At 37.2% G+C, this 26,553-nt stretch overlaps 1 protein-coding gene across 1 annotated transcript in view; it reads left to right on the top strand.

Annotated features, from left to right (window-relative positions):
• Positions 1 to 26,553, top strand: part of PRKN (parkin RBR E3 ubiquitin protein ligase) — a 746,156-nt gene that overhangs the window by 599,822 nt on the left and 119,781 nt on the right. Inside the window, exon 9 of the mRNA XM_074899316.1 lies at positions 16,054 to 16,115. Coding sequence (XP_074755417.1) covers positions 16,054 to 16,115 — 62 coding nt within the window. The remainder of the gene's footprint in view (positions 1 to 16,053; positions 16,116 to 26,553) is intronic.

Below are 26,553 nucleotides of genomic sequence, written 5' to 3'. Positions count from 1 at the left end.
TGCTAGAGACAGGATACTAAGAGAGAGATGGATTTTTTTGTTAGGTTTAGTACATTTATCTGTAGTACTTACTACTAGCTCCATCTTCTCCCAAACCAAAGATATCTTTACTTTCCCAGATGGGAAATGAGGAGGGAGAGGAAGGAGGAAGAAGCAGGGCTGGATGATTTCTGCCTTTTGTGCATAGTGGAGCTCAGTGTTGCATCTGTGCCACAAGTGTGTGTTACGTCCAACCAGTATTGTGAAGAGCACAATTCAACCCAGTCCTTTCTTGCTCTTGCTGACCTCTCAGAGATTATTTTCCCAGCTTTTTCTAGCAGACAGTAATGCTAAGACCAATGGTTCTACAATATTGTCAAGCCTATTATTTTGTGGCCAATACAGACGGATTACTGAAACCTAACTTTGAAGGTAGTTAGCTTTTCAACTATTTGGATAGGGGATTGGCTCAGCTGGGGAAAAAAATGCAGGCAATTATTTCTAACACTGGGTTTCTTCTTTATCTAATGTGCAATTTTCTGAAATACTGCTGTGTCTTTTATCAAGAAATAGAGGCTAGCTGGCTTGGAAAATCTAAGATAAGGAGTCTTTGAGGCAGTAGTAATTGGTTGTGGTAGATTGGGACAAATTAGAACAGTGCTCGGCAGAATTATTTACTGTACTGTCTACATGTCACTTATTTCAGCCACTTCCATCATGTTTTCCTTTGTCTCTATTTATTTATTTATCTATCTATTTAATATTGAGATAGTCACTGACATTAGCTTACCTTCCTGCATGAGACTCTCCTGAACAACAAAGACACAAAGCATTAGCCCGAAACATAAAAATGTCGCATGTCCTCTTAGATTATGCACAGCCTGTCTTTAAATGTTAGCATTAACCTTCAGTTCAGTTGGATCTGTAGATACAAGACTGAAAAAAAAATGCAAACTGACATTGTGGTGTATTTTTTTATTACAAATATTTATGTTTGTGTTCAGATCATATTTTCCAGGTACAGAAAGAAGTTAGGAAACTATTATTAGAGTTGTTGGAGATTCAGTTGATTAAGCACCTGTCACCTGAATCAGTTTTATATCATGGCTCTTCTAATTCAGTGGCCATTGCACAAAAAAATATCACTGTACCTTTCAGATGTTTGCTACCTTGATTTGTTATTGTCCTAGTGAAGGAGGACATAGTCCTAATGATCTCAAGTGTGCTGTGTTCCCACAGCCCACTCTCCATCAAATTCCAAAAGTAACAAAAAATAAAAATAAAACTAGATAATGCTCCACAACCTTCAAAGGAGAACAATAAATAGAGAGAGAGAAAGAGGAAAATAGAGAGAGCGAGCAAGGAGATGTACATACACATGCCAAAGTATTTGTTGCAGCAAAGTTAACTTTTGCGTTCAATGCCGCAGGCTGCTTGATGGCAGCCATACTGTTCACTCTTTTATGACTGCAACAGGTGTAAGCAGAATTAAAGTGGGGAAATGGATGAAAATCCCATGAATGTAGCACCCATTGATGCTACATTTCCGCAACCCCCGCAATGGGTTGTTGCAGGAACGTAGCATCAATGCGTCACAAGTTAGGCATAACTAGTAAAGCAGGGAAGAGCTCTCTAAACGGAAAGTCACTGGCAGCTGTGGAACCAAAGAAAGGAAAATGATCGGTGACAGCAATCTGTAGCCAAACATCAAAAATCCTGCTTTGCTCTTTTTCTCCTCCTCCTGTTTCTCTCAATAGACATCCATCAAACTGCAACAGGATTTCTGCTGGCCAGTTTGTGTCTTGTAAATTGACAAGAGAGGGGAGAATCACTTTGCCCAGAATCCCTGCTAAATTACATGAAAAAAGGATTTATGCTGCATGTAAACTGTGTAAATCCAGTCAGCTTTTAAGTGGAAACCAATTTTATAGTGTGTAAGTATCATTGATTTGTTAATCTGACAATTTTTTTAAACAAGCTCATGTGGATTAGCCAGTTCTGATTGTATGTCTCCTGCAAGTTGTTTGAGTGCTGGATAGCTTGGTGAATAAAGCACTAGAAATTAACCTTTGAGGCTTCTGTCTATAAATAAATTATTGATCCTTAAAAAAGAATCAGATAATCTCATTAGATATAGTTTTCTGTAGCGTGAGTCTAAATCCTGCCATACAGAATCATTTATCATAATTGAAGATCTTTTTCCTGAAGCAGACAGGAGCTAAGCTACAATAGAAAGCAAATCCTGCAGGAATTGGTATAGGAGAGCAGTATGAAGAATTTCCAACCAATTTGATGCTTAAGGGATGTTTTGTTTCCCCTCCAAATAATTCTAAGGGCTTTTAGCTTTTATGTATGCTTTTATAGCTGTATATCTAATAATTCTCAGTCAGGAAAAAAAAAGTATCTCTGAAATTTCATGTGTGGTGGTAGTCTGGAGCCAGTCAGAAATCAAAGAAATTTATTTCTGATCCATGACATAACAGACACAAGTGGAAAATACATAGCAAGCAGTGTAATAGTGAAGGGCAGAAGTGATACAGAGTTCAGTACTTAACATATAAATGACTGCTCAGAAGTACTCTACAGAAAAAATTGTTAATGTGTCAAAAGGTAAGTGTACACACGGTGAGACCTAGTGTTGTTATTTTTTACAACTGCAACTCAGTGATCTACTGAAATGAAGGAAAGTCAAGCGAGCATTTTAATTACATGAGAAAGAAAAGCTGAACCTTGTGGTTAGTTTCAACAACTTGGCTTTCTATTTTGCAAAAATAAAGAAAAACTACAGGACACTCAAGCCTGGGCTCTGTTCCTCTGTGGCTGGGCAAGGGGGATACTGTGGCGGAGGGAGGGAAAGGGGATTCCTGGGAGAACACGAGTTCTGACTTGGTTTATCACCTTGCTTAAGTGTTAGCATCAAGGTCAGAGATGTTCCAGTCCTGATTTCTAGTGTCTGCATCAGCATTCATAGTGCCAAGCTATGTTACTCTAGGATCCCTCTAGGTATAAATTCTCAAAAATATATTTTCCTGATTGGAAATGATTGATATAGCAATACCTGTACCCAAGGCAGGGGGCAGGAAACATGTGTACCCCCCCACCCCAACCCTCTGTGGTTGGACTCTACACCCTGTGGGTTTTCATATATTCAGGTAGTAAGGTTGAAGATTTGCTCCTATACCTGTCTATTCTGGCTTCAGACTCACAGCTTAGAAACACTGCACTGTTGAAAGAACACAGAAAAAACTGTAGCTGAGGGAAAAAATGTGTGAGCTCAAGATATAGGAAGTAATTCAAATATTAGAAGAAATAGTGTCATATAGAGTGTCTGTTTTAATGAAGATATATTGGACTTGTGATAATGGAATTATTGTGAGTTTAAAAAACATTAGACAAGACCAACTAATTACATACAAGGCATAGCATATCTGTGTGTAAGGTGGTAAAAAGATGTATGCTGTTGCTCTGGATTAACTTAGGAGTTATTTGTGGCCATGTAAGTAAAAACTAGAAGGAATATCCTCTAGTGTAGTGCGGCAGCTGTTCTGTACTAAATTGCTAGTGTAATCTCATGAAATTGCTTGCACTAATTCACTTCAGCGTACCGATGAGCCTGATGGCATAATGCTGAGCTGTGGGGCTTCTCTTCTGCCCTGTACATAGTAAAGCATATCCATTTTCCCCTCTGTTCCTAGTCCAGCACAGCCACTGAGCTTGGGTTAAATTGTAACAGCCTTGGAAATTTATGACCACAGTGCAAGCGCAGCATCCTTCTCTGACCCACTGAAAGGGCCTATCCACCTAGTAAGGTCTGTGTTTTCTCTTTTATGCACAAGGGACAAAATTAAGCCAATACATGTATCAGCATGATGACTAACTAGAGTAGAATATTTTTCCATATTTTTCAGAAATTTGTGGGTATTTAAAAATAGATATTCCTTCACCAGATAGAAATTGTGCAGTATTCCTTCACTGGTACTAATGTAACAGTACATTATTTATCCCTCCTGATTAAAGTGTTTATTCCTGTTGATTAAAAAAACCACGCTGGACTGGACTTCAGCTATACAGTGAAAAAATGATCAGGAATTTTTTTGTTATTCTGAGGGGGGTTTTTTAAGTGTTGCAGAAAGACAGCCGGATGTTAAAGTGTTTTGTTTATTTTGTAGGCAAATAATACGTCGTGTGCCATAAAAACGGATAGGCCATCTTTGATGTTCATTGACAGATCCAAAGCAAAGCATTCTTTATGAGAAAACACTGCATTGCTAATAAAGTGATCCCAACAGCCGAGCTTGTGCTGCTTAATTTGTTTCCATGGAGTGATATTATAATTCTGACATACTGAAAAATCGCCTCGCAGAGACTCATATTGCATTTGTTGCTGAGTGCATCTTTGATATAACATTTGTTATTGTAGCGCTTGGGGTGTCTTCAGAGGAGTAATATTCTAAATGAACCTGGCTGTATTATCCCTTTAATGTAGAGTAGAATTTTGCATTAAATTTTCAGCTTATTTTAAATGTGTTTTTCCAGCTATTCATCACTAGTGGTCTGTTCAAGAAGAGGGACAGTATAACAATATAAAATCAGAAAAATCCTTAACTCTCTGTCTTTGGGGAACCTCTCAGGTCATTCCAATTCTTTTCTGTTAGATGAATAGACAGCATGATCTCTTGTATTTATGCCTGCCTGTCAGGTTTTTTTATAGTAGAAACACGAATCACTGTTTGTAATGCAGGATTAGCCTGTCTCGCACAATGTTGTTAGAATTAGACCTGACTAGAGAGTGACTTAATTTCTTTTTCTTCTGTATTTAACTTTAGTTTTCATCCCACACCAGCTTTTGCACTCCCAGGAACACTCTGCCTCTTATGTTAGAGTAAATATTGAAGAACTTAGGTATTATTTGTCTGGATTTGCACAGACGAAAAATGAAAGCAGTATGTAGCTCCCCCTCTGCGGGCTTCTGTGTTCTGAACTGCCAGTAAAATGTAAAAAGATTGTACTATGATGTCCTATTAGACCTCAAGACTGGAAGGACAGTTTGTATTGAACACAGGCATTTTTCATAATTATGTTGCCTGCAGGGTTACCACCTGCCCTAATTTGATCTGATTAAGGTGAAATGCAAACCCGTCCTCATTTCACAAGTGGAACTTTGCCATGTTCCCTCATGGAGAGCAATAAGATATGCATACATGTATCGCTGCTGTGAAGGAGGAAGAAAAATACTAGAATTAGGTAGCAATTACTATTTCAACTCCATTATGAGAGTGCAGGTCACTTTTAGGCAATTGCTTCATTCTTTACTCTTCTGGAAATGGTTTTCTGTCATAAAATCCCTATGAAAAAGAGAAAATCATAGCCATTCATCCAGATATGTCTGTACTATTCTGTGAGACATAATATATTCCATGGATTTTTTAAATTCTCTTTTGGTTGGATGGGCTTATTGTCCATGAACATTTATTTTTAGAGTAGCCTGGTCTTGCCTTGTAGTCTGAGTCATTTATGTAGGAATTTAAATATTTGTCTAAGCTCTCAGTGAAGGGCTCATGTTGAAGTCTTATAAATCCTTCACAGATTACAGGAATAGCATTTTTTATATACTGTTTATACAGAATGACGTCATATCCCAGGAAAAAAAGAAATGCGAAAGTAGAAAGAAAAGCATTGCTGTTTCTGGGTCACTTCTCCAATAATAATTTTGTGCATGCTTATGCATGTGTGAGTAAAAGAGTGAGACCTACATGTGCACATCTTGGGTTTTCTGTCAGATTTTTTCATCTTGGCATATTGATTTTCCTGTACTGTGGACAGAAAATAACCTTTAAAAATTGCATTTTAATATCCTTGAACACTAGTTGGTAATTAAAGGGATGGAAATCTGTGTTTGTTCTCTGGCACCTGGCCACATCTTTCTTGATGGCACAGTGGTTTATTCTACATTACATAGTTTGTATAATAACCTCACTTGGTAAAATATGAGTGAGATGGAAATTTATTGCAACATGAATTGCTGAAATTGTTCTTTCTGTTTGTCATTCCCAAAATTCATTCCCAAAATTATAGGACAGTTTCCTTAATTCAACTTCTAGGTGTAAAAAGAAGAAATATTTACTCACCAAATCTGATTCTCAGCACTTGGGCTTTACAATGTACTTCTGTTATCAAGCCATCAGCTGGAAAATGGCTGTGTGAACTTTGGTTTAATTTCAGCTTAGAAACCTTTTAGCGTTTTCTATATTTCACCTGCTTAATTCTGGCATTCAGAAATGACAATCTTTTAAAGACTTGCCCTTCAGTAACTGGCAAATGCAATTCTATAGTTATTTTTGCCTTGTGTTGACTTTTATTCAGGGATAGCTGGATTTTCCCTGGGAAGACAATCTCCTCTCTTATAAAGTCTCCACCACATGCTGAAAGCTCCTGACCTCTCACTTGCCTTCTCAAAGGTACTGATCATCATCAAAGGCCAGTGCCAGCATGAAGGTGGGAATTTGAGAGAACAGAGTTTGCTTTAGAGATTTCAAGTACTTTTTGAATAAAAGATGAGAAAACCTTTCATGAATTGAGCTGATTGAGCTAAAAACCTAGTGTACTGAGAGAGAAGAGCTCCTTTCAGCCCAGATCCCTGCAACGAGATTTTCACTAGCAAGGTTTATATGGCAGAAGGTATTGAGTATTCCAAAAGAAGTTTAGAGCACCTCTTGTATTTTGACTGAAAAAAAGAAAATCACCTGATTATGTTAGGAGCCTTAGACTTGCTGATTTTCTGACTCTGATGTTATGAAGAAACTTCAGTAGTAACTACTGTTAATTAAAAAGCATTTTAAAAAAATGTTGTTTCTGTAAAATTTAATTTGAGAAAAGTCAGTACTTGCATGGAAAGAAGGGAGTCTCCTTTTTGTTTGTACTTCTGGAGCTGCTGTATTTGCACAGTAAAGGTTGTAGTTCAATTTCTCATTACAGATAGATGTCATGGATTTTATTCTGTTGCATGAGCATAGTATTCATTGATTTTACTGAGAATTGCATTGGTGAATTTACGCCTATAATTTAAACTGGAGTATCAAACAACCAGATGGTACAGACTATTAGTCAAATATGTTTGCACTATTGCATGGTTGCCCTGAAGTCGTAGTCTCTTGGGCAATACTGAATTTCTTCTAGAAAATTTCCCCACTCTGACAGACTCTTTCAACAGTTTGTCACATAGCAGCTCAGCATATACAGAAAACTGCCAAAAATAACAAGCAGTGGCATGCTGTCATTGTGCAGCTCAGTTCAATTCAGGGTTTGAATGCTGATGTGACTAAACAGTACTTGTTCAAGTCTGGTTTAAATATGCAAAAAGCAAGCAAGGAAGGAGGTTCTAAATAAAATGGCAGGTCAATAGTCCTGCTGATATTTTCTGATGTAAAGATTAAAAGAAAGACCCTAGTGAAAAATGGCTAATGTTCATTACTTCTAGTCATTTGGCTTTAAAGCATCATTTAAAGAGTCAGTAGCAGCACAGTGAAGGCCAGAGCTTTTTGCAGTGTGAGAAAGCCAGGCCAGCAGAATTTTCTCTAATCTGAGATGCTCTATTTGCTGCCACAAGTCAAACTTTATGTGATCTTTTCCCAACTCTACTGCAGTCCCTTTGCAGAATTTTCACAAGTACTTCATGAGAGCAAAAATACCTTTTGTATCTTTAGATGATTTTGAAATTAAGTGCATACAAACAAAAATGTAACCCATTCAGCTGGACAACTAACGTCTCTGGTAACTGGTCAGAACAGGACAAATATTCTGTCCTGACAATCAAGCTTTCATGGAACTTTCTGGTATTTTAACTTCAACAGCCTTTTTGGTAGCAAAAAAATTTATACGTCTTTTTACTGACTACAGCCGTCAGAAGTCAATCAAGAAAAAAGAAAATTAACATAATACTGTTTGACAGTGTATTAATCAGGAGAAAAAGGTATTTCAATTCTGAATATTTTTTTTTAAAGCAAATAAATTTCTTATTGCAGATTACGCTTTGAAAAACGGGTGCTCGAATCTATCCTTTACTGGCACACACTCTTTTTAACAAAGTCCTGCATTTTGTGTACATAGCCAATTTTTTTGCTAGTATGAATATGTGCAAACACTATTGACTTAATTGTTGCTATGCTGGTTTGTTTGAGCTGAAGAACTGCTCCACCATTTGTAGTTTTAGAGAGACTTTTAAAGACTTACAGCAAAGACCTTCATAAACCACGTGCAAGTATTGCTTGTCATTCTTTTTGGTTTAGCGTTGCCCAACTGCAGAGCTGAGCTTTGCAGTCTAAATACATGCCTGCTGACTTTGAAAGGACAGAATTCAATACTTCTTGCTTTTGAAAATATCTCCTTTTATATTTTTTTCCAAAGGAATCTATATTATTGAAACACTCTAATGTCTCTTTATGGGCATATATTTTTTTTTATCTTGCTATCTACTTATCTAGATTACTGTACAGAAAAATACCATCTGCAAACTGATGTTATCAAAATGGCATGAGTACAAGTGAAGAACACCATGTAATTTTTTACTTTACTTTTTTGTTTTTACTGGATATGCTATTTCTTACACCAGTTGTAAGGTGGGCAGTACAAGATAGTTGGGTACTGAAGGGTTGTCTCCCAATTTGTAACTATATTGCTGACTGCAGTCAACAGTATATTTACAAAAAATAAATCATCAGGTGTTTTAGTGTGTCCAACAGACTGAATGCTTCTTGTAGAATTTTGAACTAGATGTATAGCTAAGATAGATCATACTTGCTGAGAAAAGTTATGATACTTACAGTTAAGGCAGGGGAATAACCACTGTGTACCTGTTGAACAAGAAGTTGTTTAATTTTCTTTCTTGGAGAAAAATGTTCCATGACTGAACTTACCCCAATCATAATAGGTCATCAAAATAGGTATTGAAAGCAGAAGTATGAGTTAATGTGTCAGAGGACTTCAGTTTGCAAATGTGGCTCAAATGCATGATGAATATTGAGAATCCAGAAGCTAAATAAATAAGGCCCTTTGTTAATAATAAATCAGTAGGTAAACATGGTGATTACAAGCTGATTTCATGAAAGGGTTTTGACTCTGATGTGTGATTTTATGATAAATGGTGGCTAGCAATAATTGATCTTCCAGATAAAGTTGTATGCTCACGTGAATCCCCTGCATTTTAAGACCTGCAGATGTAAGACTTCAGACTTGAGATGGCAAATTATTCACAGAGCAGCTTTATCACCTCTCTTTCTTTAAAAATTAAGTCTTTCTTATACAAAGGAAGATATCTGTAAGCACAGTGTAAGTCTACAAATTAATTAATTGTTAAGTTTGGTTTCATTAGAAAATTATCTAGGTAACAACAGACGAAAAAGATTAAATAATTTACTATTTACAAAAGTGTTGCTCATGAAAGTTGTAAAAAAATTTGTGAAAATGGTTATAATAATAATAATATACTTCTGTGGGATCTGTGAGAAAGCATTTCTACATCTTTCACAATGCACAAGCACAAACTGTATTCCCAAGATAGGCTTATGTGCTTTTATTCTGTAAATTACATACTTGATATTCTTCATAATATCTTTTTCTCTTTTCAGTAAAATATTTATGCATTCCAGACACTCTTCTTAGTTTTGTCTTTGTTCATGTTCACATAGCATCAAAAATGAGAAAAGGTCACCCGAAACATCAAAACATTTAATTAACAGTGAAGTCACTTCATACTTTGAAATCATTGTCAGTTCCCGTAAGAGTGACCCCACTGCCACCAGCACAGGATTGCTTTGCACTGGAAGAGACACAGACAGCAGGAAGGTGGTTTTTTTTATACCAGTAATCTAATTAGTTGAACAGGTTGGAAAAGACCAGGAAAATGACTTAACAAACAACTGCACACTGATTACGGGATTTCAAACCGGTTAAGTTTGGTGTGACAGTCTAGCCCAGTTCCCTCTTCTCCCTACCCTGTTACCATTCCCGTTGCTATCACACTCAGTTCAGGGCTGTGCTCTCCCTGTCATTGCTGCTCACTCAGCAGAGTTGGCTGGGCTGGGCTGGGCTGGGCTGAGTACTCGTATCCTGCCTATGGAGGCCCAGCTGCTGTGTCCCACTGTAGCTTAGAGGCTGGCTGTGCTCTGGATGGATGTCTGCTGTAACAGGAACCTCTGAGCTGCAGGCAGGCTTCCCTTGCCACCATTCCTTGCTGTGCACACACAGCAGGCCAGCATACACTTGCCTATATAAATATGTATAATCGTTGCTATACTGCAGGCACGCTATTAGAGTGCTGCATTTCCAAACTTTTAGACTATTTTTTTGTGAAAATGGAACATTTTTCATATCTGTACTCAAGTCAAATATGATTCTATGCAGAGCAATCAGGGAAAAAAAAAAAAAAGACACACGTCCATTAATTTTCTAAGCATGAAGTGGTTATTCCCATGGATTTGAAACATTTTTCTGTTGCAAGCTCGGTTTAGCAATTAGCACTGTGAAAGATATCCTTTGAAGGACACTGATAGATATTCTTGCATGGTTATGTTCAGAGCTCACAAAAGGGTATGTACTTTTCAGAATTAACAAGTGTTGATGCAGACGTAAATTTTAAGTGAGAGAAATGAAAGTTATACTGTGTTCATCATGTAAATGTTAACTTTGCGTGGAGCTAAATATGATGGGAAAATTTTCTTGCTCAAAGTTAAGCATGTGCAGAAATGACTGGGATTTCAGCTGTTGGGTGAAATTAAACTCATCTAACCTTAAAAGCCTAGAAGTTACTTGTGTAAATCTTACCTAGTCACTTTAGACTCCTCAATTAATGGAGATAAGTGGATTCCTTTTTTGGGCCTGTCTCAGATGATGGGAATTACCCTGTGAAGGTGTGTATTTCCTTCTATTGACTGAAAAAGAAGCATGTGATTAATATATTGGACTCACATAGCCAATAGTTTAATGCTGAAATTCAGTGAATTGAATCTCACCCAACTGTACCTTTTGGGGAAAGATTAAATTTAAAATGCAAAGTAGGAAATAATGCTACAAATGTACAGTAGAAGATGTAGCACATAATCCTATAGTAGAGATATATATGCTTGTAACTGCAGTCAGTGGAAACATCATATGATTTTCTACGATTCTCTGAGGCTAAAATTCAGCCAGGGTCCATCCCAACCCCCAGGCAGGAGCAGAGCAGCTGGGGGCACAGGAACAGCCCCAGCCTTGGGCATCAGGCACCTCCCTGAGGACAGGGACGGGCTGAGGCTGGGCCTGAACATGGGCACACGGGTGGGCCCGGCTCAGCAGGGCCTATGGCTGGGCAGGGCAGAGCTGTGGGAAAATGGAGATGGGCCCTGCTTGGGGCTGCTGGGGCAGGGGCTGATGGCCCCAGGGCTGACGTGGGGTGCTGGGCCGTGGGGGAGCCCCGGGGGGCTGGACAGGGAGAGGCAGGGCTGGTGGTGCCATCAAGGCCCTGGCACTTGCATTGGTTCTCAGTCAGCTGTATTTGTAATAGCAGTCATTTTTTTTGCTTTCATGTTGCCAGTTTATGCAAAATTAAAGAGTTGATTTAATTTTTCCTTTGCCTTCTCACTGGAGAACATAAGTCACATAAAGTGATAATTCTAAGCAAAAACAAAACCGGAAGCTAATTCTGTCTGAGAAAAAAGATGTGAAGACTTGGGTAATTAAATTGGTAGTAGTTTAATTACAAGTGTGGCTGTAAATGTGTGTTCAGACCAGTTGAAATCATGAGATTTATGATGTTAGGAGACATTAAACTGTCCTTCCTTTATTTTGCTTCTTTATTCTTCTCTTGGAGATACATATATGAACAGATTAAAAAATACCTTTATGAAGAGAATGCCGCAATGTAAATTGTAAATTTAAAGTTCAAATTTCTGAAACTTTGAATGTACTTTTCATTCATAAGTGCAGCATTTGGACTTAAATAATAAAGCAATATGAGAATCAAGCAACAACAAAATTATACAAACAAGTAATCTGGTGTATGATGGAACATTCAGAAGCAAATAGTATGCTTAAATTTAATTTAAGTAATAAATGCTTAAATAGAAGCAATGAAATTACTTGTGGTGAGTTTATAAAGCTGCTGGTGCTTTGAACTGGGTATCATCCCTTCATAACTTAGTTTCCTGCTTAGACTCAAGCTCATTTCCAAAACATCACATTAGTTTTATGGGTCTTACTGCTCTGAGGTCAACAGAGCTATGTCAGAAGAAAAAGTGGTATAAAAATGCTAAAGATTTGCATCAATTTTATATTTCTTAAATCTTGCTTAGCTTTCACAGTTAGCTAAAACTTGTAACAGTCAGTGTAGCCAAGAACATATGAAACACATACGTTTAAATATCAGTTGAAAGAGGGAACTAATAAACAATTTATCTGCCATTTTATCAGTCTGCAGATGTCCTCACTACTGAGTTTTGGCTTCTGATTAAAGGCAATTGTCCATGCCTTTGCATCATTTCCTTTTAACACTCTTATGTCTAATTGTTATTGATTGATTGATTTAATATTCCTATGGTTTGGTTTATGTCGGTGGAAGATGTCATGTATGCCTGTACTTTTTCAAGTAATAATTGGGAACAGGGAAATGGAACGTTTCAGTAATTGCTGAGACCATTGATTATAAAGGTTTCTGTACTACAGAGGGCATAAAAACTAATCCTCAAAGCATTCTACATGAAATAGCAGGAATCTGTAAAGTGCAGATTATTTATTCCATGTGACATGTGCTAGTTGTACATCAGAGACTTAGGAAATTAATTTTTCTCTTAACCTTTGGTGTGCACAGTTTGCCAGTGAAGCCACTGGGTGCTGTGCTTAACTAGTGATAATTTTCAAGTCTCTATGTGTGGTTGCATATACATAAATATTTTGATAGATACATATGGGTCATTTTGTGGGTAAGATGACAAATAGTTCTTTATGCTTTTTGACAGAATAGGTGTTTTGGAATATCTTTTTATTTTTTGAAGGGTTATTTGTCTATAGCCTTTGTCTCTAGTCACTGTTCCTAGGCAGGAATTTAACATTATCCAAGACTTTCAAAACTCCCAGATATTTAGTAAAAATTAGTCAAAGCATTGTGGTGTGTTTTACAAAGGTCTGCTTACAGAACAGAAGAAATTAAAGTAGAAATAGGAAATAGCAGAAATACATCCAGAAAAATCCAAAAAGAAAAGATAATGTTTGGATCTTACTTCTGTTTTCCATGTTTCTTCTTTATTTCCATTTTTTCCTCAAATTATTGTTTGACAACAGTAATTTCCATTGTTCTTCTAATTATTGCTTCTGCAGTGTGTTGATCTGAAAGGACTTCTAACAGACAGCAGACTGTTAATGTGTGTCAGCATAATTCAATACTGCATGAGTTTGACATTTCTGAACTCATTGTTGCTGGAAAGCATCATGCCAACAGGTTTTTAAGCTCTCTCTCCTCCTCCTTTGTGAGTAACTTCAGGATCTCTTGCATCGTCAGTCTTCACGATCCAGTGAAAGTCTGGGCTATGAAAAGGTTGAAAACTAGATTGGGCAAGTCTCTGAAAAACAGACTATAGAAAATATTGTATTGGGAAGAGGATGCAGTGGTGGACAACTAGTAACAAAACATATGTTTTTATGTATATGTCTATATATATCTTCAAACTTTTACACATTTTTTTACAAACATGTTTTTTTCCAAACTGTTTATAGTCTCTAACATGGAACAAAGAGAGGATGCATGTAAACAGGTCACATAGGTGAGATTATATAAATTATGCATGAGGCCAGAATGGGATGGATTTCTGGGAGAAATAGGCATTCAGGAAATACGATTTCAAGGAGAATGGAAAGAGAAAAAGTTCTTGCTAGGCAAGAAAAAGGAACCTTTCCCATCTTAAGGGATTTAGTGAATAATAAATTGGAAAGGATAAGAGGGAAGAAAGAAATGATTGGTTGAAGAAGAAGCTGTAAGGACTAAAAAGAGACAAGCAGAAAGCAGTTTAGCTGGTGTTACAAAGCTAACATCTGTCAAAGATTAACATGGAGTATTACATGAAATCATAATTATCCTCTACACTTAGAAATTCCTATAGCAGTGTATAATCAATGCAGATATTTTCAGGGGAAATTACATGTGGAAGAAAAAAAAAAAATTACCTAAGGGCTTGAGTGTAAGATTTTTTTTTTATGCAGTGAATTCTGATCTGAAACACAGAAGTCAACAGTTCTGGACGACAAGTCAGGCCTCAGATCTAGAAGTTAGTGAGGCAGTTAGGGTTGATACATTCAGGGTTTGGATGAGCTGGAAGATGGATATGTAAATCACAGTGAAAATGGAGAGAGAAATGCTGCATAGATTCTGTGGTGAAAGTAGTAAGGATGATTTTAAGTACACTGAGAACAAGAAACAGAATAAACAGTGAGAGCCTAAGCATGGGGGAAATGAGGAGAGAAAATTAAAGGTGATACAGGTGTTGAGGTCCTATAAGTTGACAATAGAAACCCATTATGAAAAAACCTATTGGAGCTAAAACTCACACATTCAAATGTATAAATTTCCTTGAGTGCGAGAGGAGGGAAGAGGTAGATGGAAAGAAGCCTATAAGAATATAATAGGTTTTATTAAATAGGAATAAATAGTAATATTTAATAAGAGACAAGCCATTAATAGATAATTCTTACCATATGCCTAAATCTTGGCCACCTTAAACCTTGGCTACCTTTAAAAAGGTTTGCTGATGAAGTTGTATTGATAGTGCATTCTCCACCTTGTACCTCCTCTGAATGTAGATGAAGCATTTACCAACAAGAAGCTGATTTGTATATAATTTAAATCTGTTCCCTAAGTAGAAAAAATTATACCAGTAGAAGACTTATATTAGTATAATTCTGTCTAGAGTAGGGTTTTTGCCTTTTTTTGGTTATGTTGCTTGCAAGTATAAGGGCTTTTCCCTTTGTATCCCTAAGACAGCTATGCCAGCAGAAGTTGTGAGTGTAAGCCGTGCCTCACTGGCTTTGAGCGAAGCCACAGTGCTGATGGAGATTTCCTGAAAACTGCCTCCAAAATAATTTGCATCCTTTTAATGGCAATCATTAAGAGTGAGAGGTAAATATTTGTACTTGCATCAGCAGAAAAGCAGGTTGACAGAAATTGTAGTTCCTCGCATGGTCTGGGCAGAACTTTGCTCTTAATTCCTTCCAAAGAATTTTCTCTGTTCACAAGCAGATGCTTTAATTTATGGTGAGAAAAATAAAGCCCAGATTTCTTTCACATCCTGCACTTCTATCCCTTGCCAGAAATGAGTAGTGTACAAAAGTGTGTAGCAGCCTTGGATTTCATCACCAGGAAGGTAATCACAGTCTGAAGAGGTCAGTAAAGTGCATGGCATCTCACAAGACATATTCTTTCTTACTGGCTGCTACAGATGTGAAAGTGTAGCGACTGCACATTAATCTGATTGCAAAATTCTGGCAAATCACTCCCCTGCCTGCGTGGTTAGTTTGTGCATTACACTTGTGGGTGACAACTACATATTTCTGCAATGGGTTATATTTGTGACAACCAAAACTAAAGTGATCTGTGGGGCCTATGAAATCCTTCAGGGAATCAGGGAAAGCTTGTATTGCGCTTAGAAATGAGTCCAAACCTGGTGTGTGAATCAGAATTCAGCTTTGGGCAGCTCCAAGATTTTGATGTGAGATCCTCTTTTAACAGGCTTTTGGCTTCCAGTAAGGGACTGGCAGTATCTGGCAGACAGTGCTGCCCTTTTCATCTTGCTTTTGTTTGCAGTCCTTTGGGGAAAGGCCTAAAATATTCGGAATATAACCTTTCTAAGCATTCTCAGTAGCATGCTTGGAAATGTGGAACGATTATTTGATAGATGGTTTTCAGCATTCTGGTGCCTGCAGAACCATGGCTAATCTTTCTAATCTTCTTTATCTAAGGTAATCTGTATATTCTATCCTCTCTGCATCTATGTATTTTATGCTGAAACTGCACTGACAAGAAGCTCTAAAATGACTATTTTTTTTTCTTTCCAACAGCTGGCTGTCCAGACTCCTTGATTAAAGAGCTTCATCACTTCAGGATTCTGGGAGAAGAACAGGTGAGTTAGCATCTCAAAGACAGCGCCTTAATGTCATGAAAGATAGACGCTAATGAGACAGTTTCATCTCTCTCAAGGGAGGCAGCGTGTATCTCATGACCCCCAGTGACCTGAAATGTGGGGAAAAAAGCACACAGGAGATAAATGTGAATTTTTTTTTTTCATTCTATCCATCAGCTTTGACAGGTTATTAATTGGTACATCTGCTATCTGCCACAGCGTTTCAGCTTTCAACTGCGGCAGTAAACAGGCTCTCTATAACCTCAGATAGACAAACAATCAGACTAGGGGATTGATACTTACAGCCACTCATGATATTATTCATCTCTTTTTGTGGCCTTTCTTTTTTAAAAGTGTGTTTCTCATTATAATTATAGCTGTACTTTGCACTCAGAAAACTTTTCTGTAGAGGAATCTTAGGAAAGCATAAGTGACGTATGCTTTATAACACTCACAAGATGGTCATGGTTATTAGTTTGTCAATGAAATTAACGTACAGAGATACTGAGAAAATGGCCTTAAATTTTGAGACACAAGTTGAATTTTCAAATGCCCAGTACTTCTGAAATTCAAGTTGTCTGTCTCTGAAGTATCTCTCCCAATGTACTGGTTATAAAACCTAACTGCCTGATATAGAGTTGCAGGTACTAGGGACTGAAGACCTGAAAGCTGAACATTAGTGTGTTGTACATGAGAATATCTGCGTCTTTTAATGACCCTGGCACCAAGAGACCAAGCTTATATGAGGGCTGTGACAGAGGTAGGAGCAGCTGCTGAAATGTTAATTCGAAGTCTAGTTTCTTAGTTTTTAGATCGGATTATATTGTCAAGAACACCCTGTTGATTTTCTTTTCCCCATCACTCTCCCGTTTTTTATTACAGTTAGACCTGCTGGTACATTTTCTGGACTTCCAGTTTTCCTCCACCAGACCCCCATTTCAGTTGTTACAGAAAATCAAAAGCCAAATTTGTCAGGGACTCTGCTTTTCCTCAGCAAGAAAGCAGCATGAAGGGGAGTGTGGGAGGGTTTGTCTGACAGGAATGGAAAAAAAGACAGAAAACAAGACTAGGCCAAAGATACTGAAAGCAGGAATCTGGTGAGATTGATGATTTAGGATGAGGAAATAAAAATAATTGTGAACAGGATTGATGGGGGCAAGAGACTGGTTAGAGCCAGCTGACAAATGGAAGGCAGAGTGAGATGAAGCTTGGGGACACAGGGAGACACTGAGCTGATGAAAAAGGGTAGGCTTAGAAGCCAGAATGGTGAGGATAAGGGTCTGACAAGGAGCTGGAACCAAGAACTGGAAGAAAATGACCAAATATGGAAACCTGCTAAAGAGGCTGGTAAATAAAGGAAGATCTATACTTAATAAGTTGCACAAGGAGGTGAAGCTAAGCTGAGTAGGACGCATGGGACAAAAGAAGAGAATTGAAGGAAAAGTAGGGAACAACTAAACCAAGAGACTGCAAGTATGAGGGAGAGAGCTGAACCAGACAGACTTTGGTAGCTCCACTGGCAGGATCCCTCAGCCTTGCTAATGACCTCTGACAGAGCAATATATTTTAATTGACGGACTTTCTTGTTACTTCTGGGGTCTTTTTAGGTAAGGGTTAGACATAAAAATGAAGAGCAAAAGAGTTAAGAGTGCAAATGAAGAATTCAGACATTAGGAAATGTCAGATTTAAGATTGTTTATGTAGTCTTGATACTTTCTTTATTCCACTCACCTACCCTTAGACTAAGAGAGTATTAAATTATATGATCATACAAACTTCAGAATTGGGATGATGGAAACCATGAAGAACTACAAAAGGAAAGATAATTCATTTCTGTCCAATAATAAGAGAAGTCTTGAAGAGAGTAGATTTTGATGAGGAAAACCTTGCTAATCAAATAAATACGGGGGGGGGGGGGTTGCCATTTGGAATATTTTTGGTATTCTTTTGGACTTTCATAATGAAATTACTCCTCTTTGTATTGAATACACCTAAACAGATAAAAGTTTTGTCATCATGCATTAGGAGCATAAAACTATGCAGATGGAAAGTTGTTCTGCAGAATGGGTCTGACCTATGGGTCTTTTTCTGAAACTGACTGCACTAACAGATTATTTGGATACAGTAGTTATCATTAGGGTCTTAACTAATGTCTTTGCAAGTAGTGAACATTGCCATAAAGCTTGAATTATGCCATAAGCCCATATAGCTATACAGAATATTGTAATTATATTCTGTCTTTACAAAAGCATTTTTATCATGAGCATACTGATGACTACAGTAGCTCTTGCTTCAACTTAACACACAGTTAGGGAAAAGCTGTTGCAAAAGCAAAGTAAAAAAAAAATTAAAATACATATAAATGAAGAAAGAAAGGAATTTCAGGCAAAGTCCCTATTCACAGGGATATCTAATTATTTCTTATATTTATTTACTTATATCTTAGATATTTTTAAAAAGCAAAAGTGTGTCTTTTCCTGTTATCATGCATACTAGATAGAGGAAAAATCATACTTAATTGTGACACTGTTTTATTCAGACTGCTTACAATTTTAGTATTATCAACAACATTTTGTGTTCTTCCACTCCAAGGAATAGTCAAAGAATAATAGGGGCATGCATGTTACTGCTTCATGTCCAAACTTGATTTATTTTTAAAATGCTTATGTATTTAAGGCCAGATTATAAAAACTGAATGGACTATTGTGATAATCTGTACTGATCTCCTTTAAAATATACATTACATGACTTTCTTGGATTAATTCTTGTTTAAACTGGAGTATGTTGCCTAGAAAAACATCCATTCTTTGTTTACAAATCACTTGCAGACATTAGATCCTATTATACCTCTCAGTAGTGAAAGACAGAAAATTTCCAGCCTCTTTTCCTTTCTACCACTCTACCAGCACCAGTGTACTCCCTACATTGCATATTTCCCATTCCTCACTGTCCAGATCATTTACATTTCCAATTGTCTTTGTCCTCTCACAAAGCAATAGGGATCATCATAATAAAAAATTACTTCAGCCAATTCATAAAAAGTCACCATACCCCTGAAACGGGACTAAAAAAAATGCGTATACAGCAAAAGGGAGTCTGTCAGTCAGACTGTCAGCTACATATGTTTCAGACAGAATGAAGGAACTTTTCAGTTTGAAGTGGGCATTTCTGCTGGAGCTTCTGGGTTCCAGTTAAAACAGTGGCTGCCCAATAAGGAATATAATTTCCTTTCTAGAGATTTTTATTTATTCATCTAAGAGGTGCCTTAGTGCTTTTGGACGTGGATGGACACAGATTAGATTCAGCTCACGATCCATTACACTGCTTCCCAGACAGGAATCCTGTTCTGCAACTGTGGGTAATAGTTTCTTCCTAGAAGAATAACTTTACATGTGACTGTGCTGAAAAGTTGTTTGTTTTAAACCCAGTTTATCAACAGTTCACACACCCCTGTAGCATGAACTTAACCATCCATGTTACATGTTCATTACTTCCTCTTCTCACATTGTTACGAGCTTTATCACTGATGTTCTATGTTCTTGGTTTTCTTCCAAGTCACTGATAAAAATTTTAGGTGGCATAAGGCCAGGAATCTATTTTCAGGATCATTTTGGAAACACACCTGCTTAATAATGATTGCCCATTTACAGTTATATTTTAGACATGCCAGATAGCTAAGTTTTCATCCTCTTAATATAAGGCAGGCAGCAGCAAGACAAATGCCTTAGAGAAGTCTGCTTCATCAACTCTCTTGCCTTTATCAACCAAATTTCAGTCAAATTAAATTCAAGGACCTGTTCCTGATACAAACTCCTGTTCTCTGCCTTTTGTTCATTGAATATTCCTGGAAATACTGACCATATATAATTTTTATTGATGTCATTAAGAGATCAAGGTTTTCAGTGGCTTGCAGGATGAAACCACTCAAAACCATGTCTGCCTGTCTACCTGTCTATCCAAATAAAATGTTTCTTTATCTAGATGCAAACATTGAAGGAAAACTAATGCTGAGAAAAAAGACTTGTGTTTAACTCGAAGCCTGAAGAGTTACTCATTAATGTAATATTTCTCAAAAGAAGTTCTATAATAATAAAACAGTTGTCCAAATAGTCAAACTTCTTTGCAATCTCCTGAACAGGTAGAACTCCCATGTCTTCTATTCCCTCAGGAATGTACATTACGGGAAATTCATTCTAGCTGGGAAGTCTATCTTTTAAGGTTTAGTTGGTGGCAAAAAGATAGTTTTTAAAGAGGCAGTTGTTTTTAGACTTTATGGAAAGAGGAGATCCTAGCATGTGTGGTGAAACAGAAGAGTACAAGCCTCCCTGGTACATGATATGCATTGTGGATACCTAAGGTACCACATAACACCAGCTTCCAAAGTAAATGGTTTAATATGCAACACAAATACATCTAGCAACAGATTGCTACCTCACTTGATACTTGACCCTTTGAGAAAGTGCCAGAGAGTCTGACCTAGAAAAGTCTCCAAAAGCGGCTTTAACTGGTTTGGACCTCCTTTTCACAGACTCTCCCAGTGCACAAAAGTCTGTACAAAGCAAAGAGAGTCTTCTGGACATGCAACACCAGGAAGGGTAAAACCTGATGCTTCCTAACTGTCTTTACCTCGGTTCGACTTGTTCTTGCAATTTGATTTCACTGTTCATAATCCATCATTTTCACTTGGCATAATGGATGCGGTCCAACCTGCTGGCTAACTGCTTCACTTCATAGGTACCTGAGATGCACTCAGGATTGGGATGAAAGATTATTAACTGGGGAGCTATTGAAAAATAGCACAATATAAGAAAGTTAGTCTCCTGCAGTACCCATTTGCCTGTCAGGCTGGCTGTCTCTGCAAGTAAATGCAAGTGGTTCTACAAGTGGTGATAGTACAAGCTGCTTACAAAAATATGTTAAAGATGCACTAAATATGGGCTCTGTCCAAATAGAGTGGAAGGCAGGTAATTCAACAAGCCAGTGCCAGAGACAGCAGAGAGAACACTTTATTTCAGACCTACACACTACAATATACCAACACAGGAAAATGACTTGCAGTGAACTGTTATGGAGTCTCCCTAATGACTCTCTGAGAAACTTCCCTCTTCTCCCCAAAGTGATAAAAAAACCACCTTGTTTAATTGTTTAAATGGAATATTGTGATTCATGAATAAAATAGCAGCTACATCTGAATGCTGGAAGGGAAAACAAATAACGCAAGAGCAAGCAATCTGCTGCTATACCTGAGTGCCCCCAGCAGGTCACAGCACAGATGAAGCAGATGACATGCTAGTGGCAGGGAAAGAAGCTGCTAAGTAATGTATAGCTGTGCTTCTCTGCTATATCATCTGCTCTGACAACTTTGCAGAATGTATTGGCCAGTTTCTTGATATTTTGACAGGGGAATGATCAATTTTAACAGATCTCTCCTATCAGCTGCTACTGCAATTCATATCACTGCTCACTTTTTCTTTAGAAACGTTGTGGGCGTTTATATCCCCGGAAGCTGAGCAAGCCTCAATGGGGGCACTCCTTTTTTTTTTTTTTTTTTCACATTTCCTTGCCAGTTGGGAAAAACTTATGGAAAAGAATATACTGTTTTGAAAATCTGCAGATGCACATCCCCATGCTGTTCAAAGGTGGTGTGGACTTATGCCAGGTTTTTTTCTGTGAGCTGCAACTTGAGGAGATATGGAAATCAGTATAGACAGAAGTCGTTTAATATTAACTAAGGTTTTTAAGGAATTTGTATACAATACATGTGTGTGGCAATGGGATAATCCTTTTGATTATTTTATTTTTGCTTGCAATACTTGCTAGAAGAAATTTTTTTAAGAATATGCTACAGAATACTAATGCAAAGTCAGTCTTAAACTAATTGATATATATTTACCCATTCAGGCAAAAGTAATGTCATGTGACAGTTCTAATTAATCAGCTGAGTTTAGTGCAGGAAACTGTCAAATATGATCAACAAAGTGATTCTGAAGTATTTGTGGGTCAAGATTTTTTGATAACTATGCTTGGAAAAAATGTAAATTACTTCTCGATAATTCACATGCAGTTAAAAAAAGAAAAAAAAAAAGAATAAATTTTCTCTTAATAATTTATCCAGTTCATAATTCCTAAACCAAAGCTATTTTGTTAGAATTCTCAAATCTATATCTTTTCAAGTATACTTCCTTACAGCTCAGTGCTTTCCCACCCAGTCCTCTGGCTTCAGCTAGTACTCAATGTGAGTGATACCTTCACACATGTCTCAGTTTCTTCTACTTTTGTGCCTAATATCTGATTTCTGTCCATCTCATTTGGCTCACCTTTTGGATTTGTCATCAGCATCCCATCACTCTCTCTCAAAAACTGAGCTACTGCATTATATTCCTGATCCTCTTTACACCACCTTTTTTTCTTTTTTTCTTTTTTTTTTTTTTTTATATCTGGAACTACACAACAAACTCTATAGTCTTGTAATTTCATATGGCCAGTGCCTCTTTTCTGCCTATGCTGTATCTGCTTTGAATGTCTCCTAACCACCTTCTTCCCTGACTTCAGAGGTAATTGAGTGCAAGTTCCTCAGATTTGTCTCTCCTGTGTTATCAGAATTTTATTCTCTTTGAGTTCTTGTCATAGGTGGGGGACCTCTGCTTTCCCACTCCTTTTTTAACTTGTTGTCTGTGCACTAGACAAGTAAAAGTAATTTATTTTTGGTTCAACAGCTCAAATAAAAAATGAAGAGGAAGAAAGAAGAAAGTACTTGTGATCAAAACTAATTTAAAGGATATTCTTTTCCTGTCAAAACCAAAAAATATGTCATCTTGTGTAGGACCCAAATCCAAATTTTCATTTGTTTACTTGACCACAAGAATTCTCAATTAAAAATTTGAGTGCATCTTAAAATAGTGGAATTCTCTTCCACCCAGCATTTATTAAATTCACAGAGAAGATTTGAACTGCAGCGTTCAGGATCTCAGGTGGATGTAGAAGATGAGATTTCTTCCATCCTTTGGATGACTTTGATCTGCTTTACTGGAATATGCATGTGTTCACTCCTGTGACCTGAGAAGTGAAATTCCTGTGAGCCAGTATCTGCTTCAGTGAATCTCAGTTGCACGATCTGCAACAGCATCAACTGAAAAGATTTCTTTGCATCAGTTACAGCCTTGGTGGTTGTTGTAGTAGGGGAGAAAGGAATGTGTATTCGAGCTCCATGAAGGTTGGAAGGAACTGTTTATCTCCAGCATTCAGTCTATTCAGACTGATCTCACAAATACCTGCTGGAAGATCACAAACTTCCAGTAGTTTGTAAATACAGTGCCAAGCCATACAGTGTGCTTGGTCCCCTTTCTTCAGTGCATCGTACTGTCTCTCACATATTTAGTTCGATTTCCAGTACAATCTGCTCCAGTGTCTTCTCAGTGTTCTTTATTTTCTATTTTCATACTTCTCACCTTGTGCTTTCTTTCATATCATTCTGCAAACTGCAGTCTTTTCTTTCTTTCCCCCTCTTTACTCCAGTTAAATTTTGTCCATGAATTGTGTTGAATTGGTCCAGTCAAGGTTCCTTATCTAAATATTTTCTTGAGACTGCCTTACCCGATTTTCCATGACTCTCCAAAGTCAGTCAAATTCCAGCTCCCTAGAAGGTGGCTCTTTTTCTGGTCTTCTTTGTGGTGTTTGTCTGGGAGCAAGAAGGAGCTGAAGCTCTGAACTTGCTCTTCCTATCCTACCACTGCCCAGCAAAGTCACTCAGTAATTCAGGAAAAGTGAAGTATGAGGGCTCCACGGAGAGCCATATCAGTACATCTCTTTTAAAGCTATATTTTAGATGACACTTTTGTAAGTGTTTTTACTAGTCCAATGAGTACTGAGGGGTTTATACTTTAAGTTGCCTAATTACATTACAGAACTAATTCTTTCTTTCTTCTTTTTTTTTTTTTTTTTTTTGTATGTGTATAATATATAAAAATAAAGTGCTTAGTCTACATTATGGACTAATAGTCTCCACAATCTAATTTTAATACACACAGATGGTGATTTGATTTATAGGAGTAGTAAAAACAATCTGACGCCAGAAAGTAGATTTTCTTTCCTCTGAGACCATTACATGCAATTAAGAGAAACAAGTAATTGAATTACCTTTCAGAGATTAGAAATTTTGGCTTTAGATCTACTGTTAAACTTTTGTCCAAAGTTCCCTGCAAGGCTACTACTGAGCAGATGCTTTTAGGTGTGAGGAAAAAAGGGAAAATAAAGAAAACTGTGTCCAAAGTGTAAAAGCAAAATTAAAATAGCACAAATGTAGGGGGGTTGAAATAAATGATCTTTTAACGTCCCTTCCAACCCAAACCATTCTATGGTTCTATAAAATTAAAGCATAACTTGCAAATTAAGTAACATAGGATGGAATCACTGTGTTCACAAAGTGTATCTTGCAAGAGTTTTGTGCATCCAGCTGCATTTCAGTTTTGTCTTTCCATCTGAATCTGAATGCAACTGAAAAGACTGCAATCCATAGTTAAACCTGTTTTATTCCTGTGTCAGCCCAGTGATTTGATTTATATTACCCTTGATTTACAACATCAAATGATAGAATTTCCACTGTTTGAAAACCCAGTACATTCTAAGACTCAAGGGAAACCATCCCAATCTGCAAAGTGGGGAGCAGGGATTAAATGGTTACAATTATCCAGTCTTCTTGTCTATGTCATACCATAATTTACAATAATTTATAAAAATAATTTCTAAAGGCCCTAACAAGTCTTTATGAGCACAGATTACATGAAGAACTTCATGATGTTGTTGAAATCCAGAAGTAGAACTGGGATTTTTTTCCACTCAAAATTTTATTCCATGAAAAGTATAGATTTGGGTTGACTGGGACAATTCACAAACTAAGGGAAAAGTTCACAACAGGTTGCAGTTTTAGAGAAAAAATAAACCAGGATGTTTTACATCTATCTTGTTCATATACCTTTAACTGTTTTAGCACTAGTGATTTGCAGTAAATCCTGGTTTTTAGGTCATTTTGTTATTGTTGGGTTTTGTTGGGGGGTTTTTTAATAAGCATTGAGATATATGGTTCTATGGTGAATTCAACAACTATTTACTTTTTTTTATTTCTGAGGGTCTTATTACAGTAGCATATAAATTCCTGACATGTTTTGCTCGAAAGCTGCTTTCTATCAGCAGTAGATGGCTGGTGATTTCTGTGTAATTTTATGGCCCTCATTACCATAGTATTTGATGTCCTCATGACTATTAATAGATTTTGCCTGGTAACACTACAGTGAAATCAGCAAGTAGCATTCTCCCTCTTTACAAACAGGGAACTGATGAGAAGCATAGATTAAGTAACTTACATGAAAACCACAGGAAAGCTGTGTCACTGCCAGGAATGAAATCAGGTGCCATGAATGCCAGTTCAGTCAAGTTCCCCATATATTAAACGTTTTAAGAGGTTTTTCCTGAAAATTATTGGAAAGGTTTCTCCTCCTTGTAGAATGCAGAACTGTTTTACATGATGAGTACATCTCTAAATAGGAGGTACCACACTGATGGTAATTGAGTAACAGATATTGTGAAATATTGACATATTATTGTCAATTATTGTCAATTGAATTATTGAAATATTTTGTATCTTCTGTACATGAGTTAGATTCATCTTTTAATGACAGCTCTTTACATGTTAGATATCTAGCCTAAGTTATTTTTCTCAGCTTCAGCTATAGCACTTCCACAGAGTGATTTATCCTACCTTAGACATCACATGTAAGTCAGGACGAATTCCCTTTTGGGGATCTTGTTTCTTCTCATTCAATATATTTGGAGCCTATATGACTTGTTTAGGTTAGATGTTTAATTTTTGAAGAGCTAAAATTGTGTGAGGCAGTATACAGTCTAAGCTATTTAGGTACCTAGACCTTCGTTTCAAAAATAGCTTAGGCCAGGTCATTTAGAATTATTAGAACTGAAGCAGCTATTCTGGGAGTCGCCTAATTTCAGGTGTCAATATCTAGCAAATTGCCTGATCTCTCTTTATTGTTAATAGAACAGGGCACTCCAGGGCTCAGTTCTTCTCATGCTGACGTACAAATAAAATATGAATTTCATCCTGTCTCTCCTGATAATTATAAAAGGAGTCTAAGCAACCAGTACAACTAGAGGCATCATCACTGCAGAAATCCAAACTAAGTTAAATGAATCCTACTTTAAATCTCCAGTTAAGAATAAGAGCCAAAGTAAACCAGTGGTGGTTGTCTGCTGGACTATCCTTAAATAGCTCATTTAGACATGTGATCAGAATTACATCATGGGCTCCAAAGAGATTTAAGGACTTTTGAAAATTGACTTGCTTTTAGCATGTTGACTGCATCAGTCATGTGTGGTATGTATGGCTGTGGTATATAGGAGAAAATGCCTCTAATAGATATAATCTGTC

The sequence above is a fragment of the Athene noctua genome, chromosome 1, assembly GCF_965140245.1.
Source record: "Athene noctua chromosome 1, bAthNoc1.hap1.1, whole genome shotgun sequence".
Taxonomy (NCBI): Eukaryota; Metazoa; Chordata; class Aves; order Strigiformes; family Strigidae; genus Athene; species Athene noctua.
Note: the sequence above shows the minus strand (reverse complement) of the source record. Positions and strands in the feature narration are given on the sequence as shown.